The sequence below is a fragment of the Mizuhopecten yessoensis genome, unplaced genomic scaffold (assembly GCF_002113885.1).
Source record: "Mizuhopecten yessoensis strain PY_sf001 unplaced genomic scaffold, ASM211388v2 scaffold7493, whole genome shotgun sequence".
Taxonomy (NCBI): Eukaryota; Metazoa; Mollusca; class Bivalvia; order Pectinida; family Pectinidae; genus Mizuhopecten; species Mizuhopecten yessoensis.
Genome location: NW_018407075.1, coordinates 400115 through 412394, shown reverse-complemented (window position 1 = coordinate 412394; position 12280 = coordinate 400115). Strand labels below are relative to the sequence as shown.

The following is a 12280-nucleotide window of genomic DNA, read 5'->3' as shown; positions in this document are numbered from 1 at the left end:
ATATGTGTGTTGAAAGGTAATTCTATGTAGCTGTGCAAGTGATTAGAGACATTCTGATGTGGTTTTCGTTCTGCAATAGCCGGCGTGGGTTCGCTTCATTTCAGGCCTTAGGTCAGCCATTTCACTCCACAGTAGAATGTGGTTCTGATGGCTGAATCCTTGAAATGACCACCATATGAGCCTATTAGGGGTCTTCCACATTAAAGTTCATTTCATTTAAGATGATTGAGAAGGTTTTCTGTATGGCTTTGACACCGGGGTAAAGAAGGAGTGAATCTGTAAATCGTCTAGCTGCATGTTTTCCTTTGTCCTTGTATACAGATGAGCATTATGTATGTACATATGCATTACAGGTAGTAACAGTGTGAATGTTTTCCTGGGGTTGGGCTTGCCCTGGGTCCTCAGCACCTCCTACGGACTGGCCACAGGTACGGAAGTGAAGGTACCGGCGGGGAACCTCACACAGAGTGTCATCATTTTCACCATACTTGGCTTCCTGTGTATCATTGTCCTGATACTGAGGAGAAAGGTTAGTATACAATGTGTGATCGATTTCTGCCTGTGTTCAATGGATTTGTCCTGATATATGATATTCAAAAAATACTCATTTTTTACTGACATAGTTCCTCTAGTTTACAATGCTCAATCAAAACACTGCCATGTGTACATATGATACTGTTATTCAATGGAAATGATTACATATATCATGCAAGATGAAATCTTGCATGATATATGTAATCATTTACATAACAAATTAAATAAGAATTATATATATTGCAACAGAATGTATAAAAATGATACTGTCATCCCAAAATGTCGGTGATGAAACTCATTATGTCTTATGTTGCAGTTTGTAGGTGGAGAGCTGGGAGGAGCCAACCCCTACGTGAAATGGGGAACTAGTATTCTGTTGTTAGTGTTCTGGTGTATCTACATCCTTCTGTCCAGTCTCAAAGCCTACGACGTTATATCGCTATAGACCCACTCAGCACATCATACCTCTACAGCTGTTATTGAGACTGTTGAAAGAAGGCACAGAGGCTACCTCTCCCCGACGGGGGACATACCTAATACCAGGCTACTACCGGGGGTTTACACCTGGATATTACCTTGGAAACAAGGGGTACTTTTGGTAGCTATTGAGGATCTCTGTGAAAGTGACACTGTGAGAAAAAATCAATGTGATGATAACTCTTGTTAAACTTAACACGTTCCATATCCTATTCCGATTCCGTTTTGGTTGAGGCTCTCACTAGTGAGATGGGAACTGTGAAGTCAGTCAGTGGTAGAAGGGGAATAACTCCCACTCACAGGACATCACAAGCTTTCCTTAGGAAATATACTCTTGAACCTGCACGTTGATTTAAATAGATTATTTTGTGGATTTGCTGCTGGTATGCAGTTAACGATGAGATATTTCCTGCTGTGATTTCAACTGAGACGCAACTTCGGCAATGTATGGAGAGTACGTACGTTAACCCTGTTACATTGAAAAGACGTCCGGGTGTGCGAGTCTGTGCCAAACACCTGTCCTTTATAAGTGCTGGTCGACAAGTTAAGAGAAGTTAATTATATTTTTAACAATAATGTCCAATATCTATCTGCATTTAGTGATTAACAGACAAATACACAAGTAAGTGTATATACTCCGACGGTATTGGACTCGTTAAAAAAGGGAGATGGAGAATAATGGCTGTTACTTGATTATCGTTACATTTTGAAGTTTATGCAAATGTTCTGCTCCATGTCATCTTTATGAAGTTATAAGCACATTGTTACAAGGGTTTCTTGTAGCTGTGTTAACAAGGTAGATTCTAGTTTGTAGATATAACTTATTATGAAGCTGAACAGCATCGTCTGTAGAGGAAACATAACTAGATGTTGATTAATGCAAGTGCTATTGTGCGTGTTCTTTTGAATCTTATTTCTGTAAAATTCCATTTTTAAAGTATTTCAACATGTATATAAATGTAAATATGTCCCGAAATAATTATTATTGAAACCTGAGCTGTTGAAAATGGTCAGATATTTGTTAACACTCTAGAGGATGATTCAAGCACATACCATTTGGTTCTATAAAACTTTCAAGGTCATTTTTGATTTGTGATGTCAACCAAAATTAAATCTATAAATAAATTCATATGAACAACTTGATAGTATGTCTATAGATACAAAACTACAAAATGATACACATTATGTCCTGAATATCAAGTTTCAGACCTGAAAAGTATGGCACCGATTCATTCTTTGTGCTGGTATGCCTGTCAAATATATATATACTTACACATGTAAATATATATATAAATCTGGTATGTACCGATACGATACCTGTGTATATTAATATATTAAAATTAAATTTGATACCTGTCAAAATCAGGTATTGTATATACAGGTATTGTTTTATATGTATCTATATGATATCCAATGAGTGATGGTAGGTTATGATATATAAACAACACAGTATATTCTAATCTTCAAGCTGCGGAGAGTAGTAGATTATCTTGAAGAATAAACTGACAAAATTTCATATAAATCATAATCAATTATCATGAGTTAGACCTGTCAGAATTATCCCATAAACAATATATTTCAAAAAATAAACATCATTATGAAACCGTTTGAAACACATGATTTGGAATTCAGTTCAATTTCGTGCAAGGCATGACGTCATGATTGAAGTTTGCCGTCAAAAAGTATATGTCATATGTCATGCCGCATTATGTTATTTCTCAAATTATAAAAAAAAAATGATTGTCTATAGTGATGAAACCTGTAGCAGTTATGGGATAAGCATTAATATGATATCTATGTATAAATATATATATATATAAATACGATACCTGTGTATATATGTACGACACACATCAAAATCCAACTGTGATATCCTGTTTATTTTTGTATACCGTGTTTTCTACTGGTTTTGTGTTTGAGGTGTGATGTAAATATATCAAAGCAACTATGCTATTTTATTTTATTTTCAAGTGATTGCTAATATTTATTGAGAACAAGAGTTTATTAATTAAAAACGGTTATTGATTATGTATATGAAAAATAAGATTTGTTTTTATTTGCAGATATATTATGTTACTGACTATTTGAAATCTGCAAAGCAGTATTGATGTAGATGTTATTTATTAGAAGATTTTTTTTGTATTGGTTTTTGCATCCACACATTTTGTTACGAGAGTTACTGTCCTTGATTGAGAATGAATTACATTTGAAATGGCATAATTTTGACATTTATAGAGATTATTTGTCAATCAAAAATTAGAGACAGGACATTGGTGAAATGCCCCTCTCGTTTAATGGTAGTTATGCTTTCTTTTCTTTGTGCTAGTCAACAATGTGAGTAGAGATATAGAGTCATTTAGACTTAAGTGAATCAATACTCACAAACTTATTGGTAGATAAAACGCTGATCAATAAGTCCGATCCTACATCAGCGGTCGTAGATAAAACGCTGATCAATAAGTCCGATCCTACATCAGCGGTCGTAGATAAAACAAAGTATCAAACAGAACTCATTAGACCTATTTTCAAAAATTAGAAATTATTCTTTAATATAGTGCACTGTTTAATGTGCTATTTTGTGATAACTCGTGATTATTGACGTTAATCAGAAGGTACCTTTGTATTAGAGTAGATTTTCCCTGTATAACACCCAAGTTATTAACACAATGTGGACGTCCACAGCGATCCTCTTATCTCATATCTCGTATCAAGGAATGGTTAAGTTTATGACTTTTTTGTTTTGTTTGTGAACAACAAGCCGGTCAACAACAGACTTGATCTCTGTGGTAGAAGGACCAACAAAGTTGTTGCGGTGTCCGGGTGGTTTTAGTTTTATTTATACGTGATTATTCTATCATAGAACTACATGTAGTGTGTGGTTCCTCCACCAGTGTCTAATGTGCTAGCAGCATAACGACCAAGGCTTGTTCTGTGAGGGAGGCCTTGATACAAATTCTGCAGCCTGATAGCCATAAGCCAAAGAACACTTCCTTGTAAAACTGATGCAAATCTTTTGAATCATTTTTTTCAATTTTGCAAATTGTCATTTCTCGTCAACGTTTGTCACTATTAACACATCCTATTTTTTGCCAAAGATTATTTGTTGGTTGGTACCTATTTTTTAAACAGTTTTGGGAATAATTAAGTTTACCAGAAATGTTTGTTAGTTGTAGTGTATGATGAGATCACACTGCTACCCCTGCTCATGGAGTGAACCTGTGGTTGTCAATCTCAGTTTATTTAAGAAACCAGTGTGAAAGTTATTTTCTACATAATATATTGTATAAATACCATTTTTCCCCCCCGAAGCTGAATATTCGTTAGATATTTGGTTTCGGCAATATTTCTTTTTGAACACCAACACATAACAACATATGAAATCTGTCTATGATCGAGAGTTATGGGCCCTGCTCCGCGTGGGGGACCCACTGCTTACTGAGACGGACACCAAAAATATTGTCATAAATAATAACCATCTTCCACTCTATCTCACTACCGAACAAAGGGCTGGACATTCTCATGTAGTTACAAACTATTTACAAAGTTAACAGATTTTTCAGCAGGCAATTTTTTTTCTTTGCTCTCTTTTTTTCTTCTTTCAATTAAATTTTATAAAAATGGATGAAGTGATGTGATGAGATGCTGGACATATCCTTTAGGTTTTGTTTGGATTTGGTAAAAGGAAAAGGACACGATCATGTGAGTGGAATATTACGGTAATCTCTGTTGCCATATGAAGTATTATTTATAACTGAAACCTTTCAAAATGCCCGTTGTTGTAAGAATTACGCTCACTTTCATAACTTGTGTGCTTGGATAAAGGTGAAAAAAGGGGTGTGGGTGTGGTTGCTGTTTCTATACTCATATCTGAGACAAAGTTTATGATGTGTCTTAATATTATAACCAGTGGTGGTTACAATATTAGGCCGGTGGTATAAACTTGCAGTGACCTCGAGTGAAAACAATATTGGGGTCAACAGACCACCTCACCATGTATTTACCTAATCGTGTCAATTAACGACCGTCACATTGGGACAATGTTCCATCTTTCTTACCTGACTGTGACGAGGTAAGTCCTACCACCCCCTCCCTCGTCTCACCTGTTCAACACACACCTGTTAGAGTCTCATTAGAAACAGTATTTATAGACATCACACAGTCGCTGAGGCAAGGTGTTCCTTACAACATTAAAGACAACTGACTACAAGCCATGTTTTTTTTACATGTATTTGTTCTGTGTTTGTATGAAAATAAAAGTTTGAAACCACTTTTTCGCTTTTGTTGTGTCTATGAGACCAGGAAGCACACGAGTTTGACACTATGTGGAGATACTGAGAGATAGGCCGATGCATATGTGCATGGATACTAGCATATTGGAAAATGTTGTTACATAAACATAGAGAAGTCGGACAATTTGAGCGTTCTTGATCCAACAAAGATGAAAAAATATCCATTACACTGACCTATTTCAATCCATTTCAAAATCATAAGTTAATACTTGTGATTTGCAGAATGCGAGATATTCTTTTAAATAATTCTGAATTACTACAAAATATAGTATATACTGTAAGAAAACGGGCAGACCTGGATTGAACGTTGGATATAGGGTCATTGTATTGATGTTTAATATGAAAGAAATTACGTTCAAATAACTGAAAAATATGGAATTGTAGCTGGAAGCGACTTTGACTGGTTTAAGATGGGGAGTGAAGGCAAAATTACAACAAAATGCATTTTACCTTGTATATCAAAATTGTCCTTGAAGTTATATCCAGCTGTTAGTAATGAAGCATGTTCATGTAATTTGATCCAGACATAAATTTAGCAGATCCCCTTGGGGTTATTAGATATGATTAGTTTAACCACATTGTTATGAGCCATTTGAAGGTTATCGAACTATAAATCGGACTACCGTATGTCCATCACCAACTTGTCTATATGTACATTGAACTGGCTTGTCATCTGAGTGAATAAACAGATTTAAATTGTTCAAATGGCAGGACTAACTTAGGGTGGGGGGGTGGGGGGGGCAAAAAGCAGTTAAAAGATGATAATTAAATGAAAAACGTTTTCTTATAGCTTATTTATAAGGTTGTGATGTATCTATTTTATTCTACGACAACCCATACCCCAATTAATATGCATAGTGATGATGCTATAATTAGCAATACATAAATGATTATTAAATTAATCAAAGGGCAATAAATCTTACACATTTGAAGAGGGACACATTTTCAGTGCTTTAATACAATTCAGGTATACCTTGAAAAGAACAATTAAAGAGCTACACAAAAGCAAAAAGCAAAATATAAGAGTTAATGAATTGACTAAAAAATGGATAAATGAAACTATTCACAATATATAGGAAAAATGTTTCAAATGGCACATATCCTTTACTTTGTTGTGAAGTGAATAGCTTATACGTTTTTACAGGTTTTTTTCTCTTTTTTAACAAATTTTAACTGCTGTGGGGCTTATAATAATTATACATTTATGTTATAGTTGTTATACAATTAATGAAATGACCATTTGGTACGGTACAGTGTTAACTTGATTTGACTTTCTACATCGCGAAACCTTTTTATTTATTTTCTTTTAGAATTTTAGCGTTATTTTAATTTCATCTTTATAGAAATGGGTTTTATTCAGACATGTAGCGTTGAGAAGCTTCAGGTTATGTTTTAGTTTTGTCATATAAAAGAATACGATGATATGTTTAGAATAGTACCATATACGGTTATTTTAGGTTCCATATAAGGTTCTCTTCATGTCTTTCCGTATGCCCATTGTTTTAGGATTTATAATGAACTGTATCAGGTTTGATTAAAGAAACAAACATTTATAAAAAAAAAATCAAATTTTTCCAGTACATGTACAATACACAGGACATTCATCACACATACACACATTCACACATGTTGAAATAGTGAAATATCATCATCATCATCATCAATCATCATCATCACTATAGTCATCCATTTATCATCATTCCATCATCATCATCATGCAGAAACATCAACATAATCTAGACTTATATTTATTAACCAATATCCAAGCAAACGTTATGAATGACACTTTTGTTTGTTCGGTGTCTAACATTCGCTGGCGAAAAAAAATCTCTTTCCTAACGTTTGCTTTGGTATTGGTTAAATGGATAGGAGTCTAGATTATCAAACCTGAGACAGTTAATTACGCGTCTTCGCCAAATAAGAACTTCTGGTTATTACAATTTTACGACGTTAGTACATGTATTATTTGCAACGACATTGTATTGACCTCAAGTGAATATCGTTATTCGTAAATATTTGCCTTACCAGATATTTATTTACCTATCCGTATCGATTAATGATCGTCACATTGGGTCAATATTCCATCTTACTTACATGTACCTGACTGTGACGAGGTAAGACCTACCACCAACCCCGGCCCCTCACCGCACCTGTTCAACCCACATCTGTTACAGGCTCATTAGAAACAGATGTGTCTGTAACAGTCTCATTAGAAACAGACATCACTCAGTCGCTGATGACAGGTGTTCCAACAGTCCGTCCGTCAGGTGTTCCTTACCACATAAAAGACCGAACATCTGACTTCAAACCAATTTTTGTTTACATGTATTTTGTTCTGTGTCTGTATGAAAATAAAAGTTTGAAACCACTACTTAGCTTTTGTTATTTATACGAGACAAGAAAACACACGAATTCGACACTACAAACCGACGAAAAAGTCGGCCAATTTTAGATTTCTTGATCCGATCCACTACAATGATCTCTTTCATTCAGTTTCAAAATTTGAAGTCATTACTTATCTTGCAATTATCAATAATCTTGCAGGCCCAGAGACGGGAAGGTTTTTGAAAATGCGAGATATTATTTTTCAATAATTACATATTTTTAGTATCAGGGTTTTAGGAAAACAAGCAGATCTAGATTGGACATTGGACTTGGGACAAGATCATTATTCTTACACTCTTAGATGGCTATTTTGAAAGAAACTACTAAAAGCATGGACAACAAACGTTTGGAGTAATTATGACTGAAACAGTTGGATAGGCAAAACTACATCAAACATTCGTTTCCCTTCGTAGAACAAATTTGTCCTTGAAGTATTCAGCTGTTAAAACGGCAAACTGTGAATTGTAATTATAGTAGAGCATTTTCATTTAATTAAGTCTACACATAAAATAAGATTTTACGCCTTCTTAGCATTGAGGTTATTGTCTATTATTAATTTGATCAAGATCAAATTGTCTTGCGCCGTTTAAAGGATACATGTACTTCCTTTTCGTTTTCTCATCGGAATAGGTGCATGCCTGCTCATCGGGGGAGGGGGGGGGGGGGGGGGGGGGTAGAAAAAGCAACTTTGTTGAGACCGAAAAAAATAGAAAAAAAGGATAAGTTCATGAGAAAAGTATATGACTGTAAGCTAAGATTTAAGCAATTACAGTATTTCAAGGGAGACAAGTCTTACACAATTTCAAAAAGAAAAGAATGCAATATAAATACCCCATAAAGTGAACAGTTACTGAGCTGCACTGAAACAATAAGTTAAATTTGAATATAAATGAAACAATGTGAAAATGGGATTGCAAAAATATAATAAACAAAAGAATCAAGCGTTAGGTAGCGTATATAATATATACATAATATAATATTATTAACTTGTAAGAAGATTGCTTTTGAATTTCAGCATTTGTTTTTGTCGACAATTTATGACTGCTATGGGGCTACAATGTAATACAATGTTAACTCTAATTGTTGTAACGCAAACATAGTGTTTGTTGTAAAATCGTAGGGACACCAGTCTATACCAAAAATCTAATTTAGTAAGTTTTTGATAGTAATGGCAGCTCCTGATATATATATTTGGCTCCAGTAAATTAACACTATACTACATAGTTATGGAAAATTCAGACAATTGGTGATTTCTTGCACCAACTTTTTTTATAAAACTATTTGTATAATGTAGTACATCCTTCTTCATTTCCGTCGTTTTCAAAATCAGACGTAAATACCTGTTACCATCTTGTAAGACCAACCCCAGAAATCAGTCCCCTAAAAAAATAAAAAAAAAAAAAATGCATGTAGGGAAACCATTTCTTACAGACAGGGACACCCTATATATATATAAATAAATAAATTAAAAAAAAAAACAGAAATCATTTCTATTTTTAACTTAGTTTTACATCCGAACAAAAGGCTATGTATTTTCATATAGTTGAAAGCTTTTAACAAGGTAAGCATATTTTCCTAAAAAAAAATATGTAATTTTTCTCCGAGATGTTGTTTAAAAACCTGTTCAACACACACCTATTACATTCTCATTGGAAATAGTAAGTATAGACACCACACAGTCGCTGATGGCAGGTGTTCCTTACCAAATTAGATAGAGTCATGACCACTAACTACAGCTGAACTGATCAATATGTCTGTAGCATTTTGGAGGTTTTGGCCCCAAAATATCGGTTAATGTTGGACAACTGACTACAAAACCATGATTTAAACATGTATTTGTTCTATGTTTGTATGAAAATATCAGTTTGAAACCACTGTCTAGATTCTGTGGTGAATATGAGACCATAAAACACCAGAATTAAACACTAGGTTGGGAAACACAAGGCATGGAAGTCACGAATTCTAAAACGCAGATGAATATTTGTAAGTATAATGTATAAGTTATTTTAATTCAAATTCAAATTCAAAATTCTAAATTTATTTGCACATTTGTAACTACAAAGTTGTTTGAAGGCAAACAGTAAAACACAGTGAAATACATACATAGACATGTACATGTAGAAAAGTCGCAAAGTGTAGCTTAGATTTCTAATATACACGAACAAAATTTAGTCATAGATCTTTAATACTTTAGTTTCAACATTTGACCTTCGAACCATTAACTACAGCTGATTTGACCCATATCTTATTCACAACCATTTGGAGATTTTTGCACTTAATATTGGTTAACGTTTGTCGACAACTTTCTTCACATTTCCGAATTTTCTTTGTCTGATCGAATTTGAAAATGTGGAAAAAATACAATCGATACAATTGTAATTCAAAACTATTTTCCTGTTAGGGTCTAATGGTATTACATGTATATCGCGCATGAATCGCCATATCTCCATTTGGTTCAGAGGGAGACAATAGAAGCGAGTATCAACAAGGGACATAAGTCGTTTGTGCTTGGTTAACATGAGCGCTTAAGAACTGAAATAAAATAAACATTGGCAGGTTTTATCTTTTATTACTTGCTAAAATATTTTGCGCCTGGCAGAAGAAATATAAGTACAATTAATGGATGGTTTCTCTCCTTTGCAAGATTCGTTACAGGTATGGCGAAGATGTCGACATAAATATTTTTACATTTTTATACAAACTTACGTAAGATTTTCTCTTTTTCGGTAAAATAAAATACAAAGGAGAGTCACCTCCACCCTACACATTTCAAGTCCTGTGTGTGGCCTCCATGGTCAGTTACATGTATTTATATCACACATTACTTTCCGTGAAAGGAAAATATACATTAATATATAGCTACTTCAGTGTAAGGAAATTTTGTACTGATATATATTGTAGACATTGATAATGAAACCTGACTTTTGCGAGGAGGTAGAGTCATTGAAAACACTTTTTTTTTTTCCTTTTCGAAATCAAACATGCTGAGAGATGTTTATATATTTAAACCTACCGGAACGACACAACTCATGCTAAAGATGTTGAATGAAACAGCTAGCCCTATTTCTCATCAGAGTGATTAATTGTTGAAATTGCTGCATTTGAACGAGTCTTACAGTTAATGGGTGTGTTTCTTCTTTGCCAACTTTTGAAGTAGCCTGTTAGGACTTTGGATTGCATAACACTGTTGATCACTTTATAGTGTTGTGATTGGTGAAAATCGAAGTACGTGTGTTTTAGACCGAGAGTTCGGTGAAAAATTGACCTACACTGTGCGATCGTGTGAAGCGACTAATATTGAGCCACTGACTGAAGAATCAAAGGTTCTCTATTGTGATTTATTATTGGGAGCCAACATTGATCAATACGCTTTTGAACCAATTGCAACAACATGGACCATAATCTTTTCTTCCTTGCCGTCCTTTTCAGAGTTGCCTCCCTGAGTACTTCTGGTGAGCCCGCTGCCAGAATTATGTTACCGGGAGGTGTCATGTTATATCTTGTACAAGCTCTGACATTTCAATGATATGTCATGTAAAAGTACGTGATTAGTAAATATCGTCTCACAGACGTTCGTTGTTGCGGATACTTGAAGCGTCGAACATGCAAATACCGTCTGTCAGAGAAAAGCATTTATAATTACCAGCAACAACCCTTCGCAACAAAACAGCACAATTATTTTACAATTTAATAGACAGCGTTGCTACTTTTCAAAATATTATACTGATTACAATTCCTGTCAGAGTCAAGTGCCACATTGAACCAGAACGAATTCCTTCGTTTTACTCGATTAAATATCTGCTTGTAGTAATTATTCTTCGTGTTTCATTAGAAACTTTTACTTTTCTGTTTCACCGTTCGTCGCTTTGTCTCCTTCGCCTGTGCTATACATTGGTTTCCTTGTTTTGTCGGTGTCTAGGCAATATGACCGACATCCCCTATTACACTCCCGGAACATGTTTCATCAGATGTCATCTACGCATTTTCATGTACAGATTGCAGTTTGATACCAGATTGGGTCAGACTATCCTCCGTTTGATCCGTAGACATCAGTAGTGCATCGTGTCCATCTTGTCGCTAACCCATCTTACATCAATATAGAAGATCTCATGATTACAACGCTCCTGTAAGTTGGAGTAATGTACATGTCTTTCTAGGTTCGTAGAAAGCCACTATTTTAACCAATGTGATTATTGAAAAAAGTCTTATGTAAGCCACAATAGAGGAAAGACGCAATGTTTGTTCTACGTACGCTTTGGCGATATTTTCACTTGGTTTGGCGTTATCTCGTGATTTCGCTTTGGCGGGTTTTCGTCTTTCCGTTATTTCGTTTTGTTTATTGGCGATAAAGTGAAAAGACGAACTGTCATGTATATGCCATCTATCTAAGATATGAATTCGTAGAAGAACATTTGCCATTACCGTTGAGATCTTTGTTCACTTCATGTTGTCGACCTGGCTAATATTCCTTCTCTCTCATTTTCTCTTTCCTTTCGGCAGTGTCTTCCTAGTAACCTTTTGAAAACCATTGCCCTCAACAAAGTGACCAAGTTTAAGCAAAGTTGCGTAATTTGATTTTGGAGGCACTTTCAAGC

The 12280-nt window shown here is 34.7% G+C and overlaps 1 protein-coding gene across 13 annotated transcripts in view; it reads left to right on the top strand.

Moving 5' to 3' along the window:
* Positions 1-5279, top strand: part of LOC110453732 (sodium/calcium exchanger 2-like) — a 211920-nt gene extending 206641 nt beyond the window's left edge. For all 13 annotated transcript variants that reach the window (XM_021502826.1, XM_021502838.1, XM_021502837.1 and 10 more), the window contains 2 exons: positions 354-529; positions 851-5279. In XM_021502826.1, the coding sequence (XP_021358501.1) occupies positions 354-529; positions 851-979 (305 nt within the window). In that variant the 3' untranslated portion in view covers positions 980-5279. The remainder of the gene's footprint in view (positions 1-353; positions 530-850) is intronic.
* The last annotated feature ends 7001 nt before the right edge of the window (positions 5280-12280 follow it).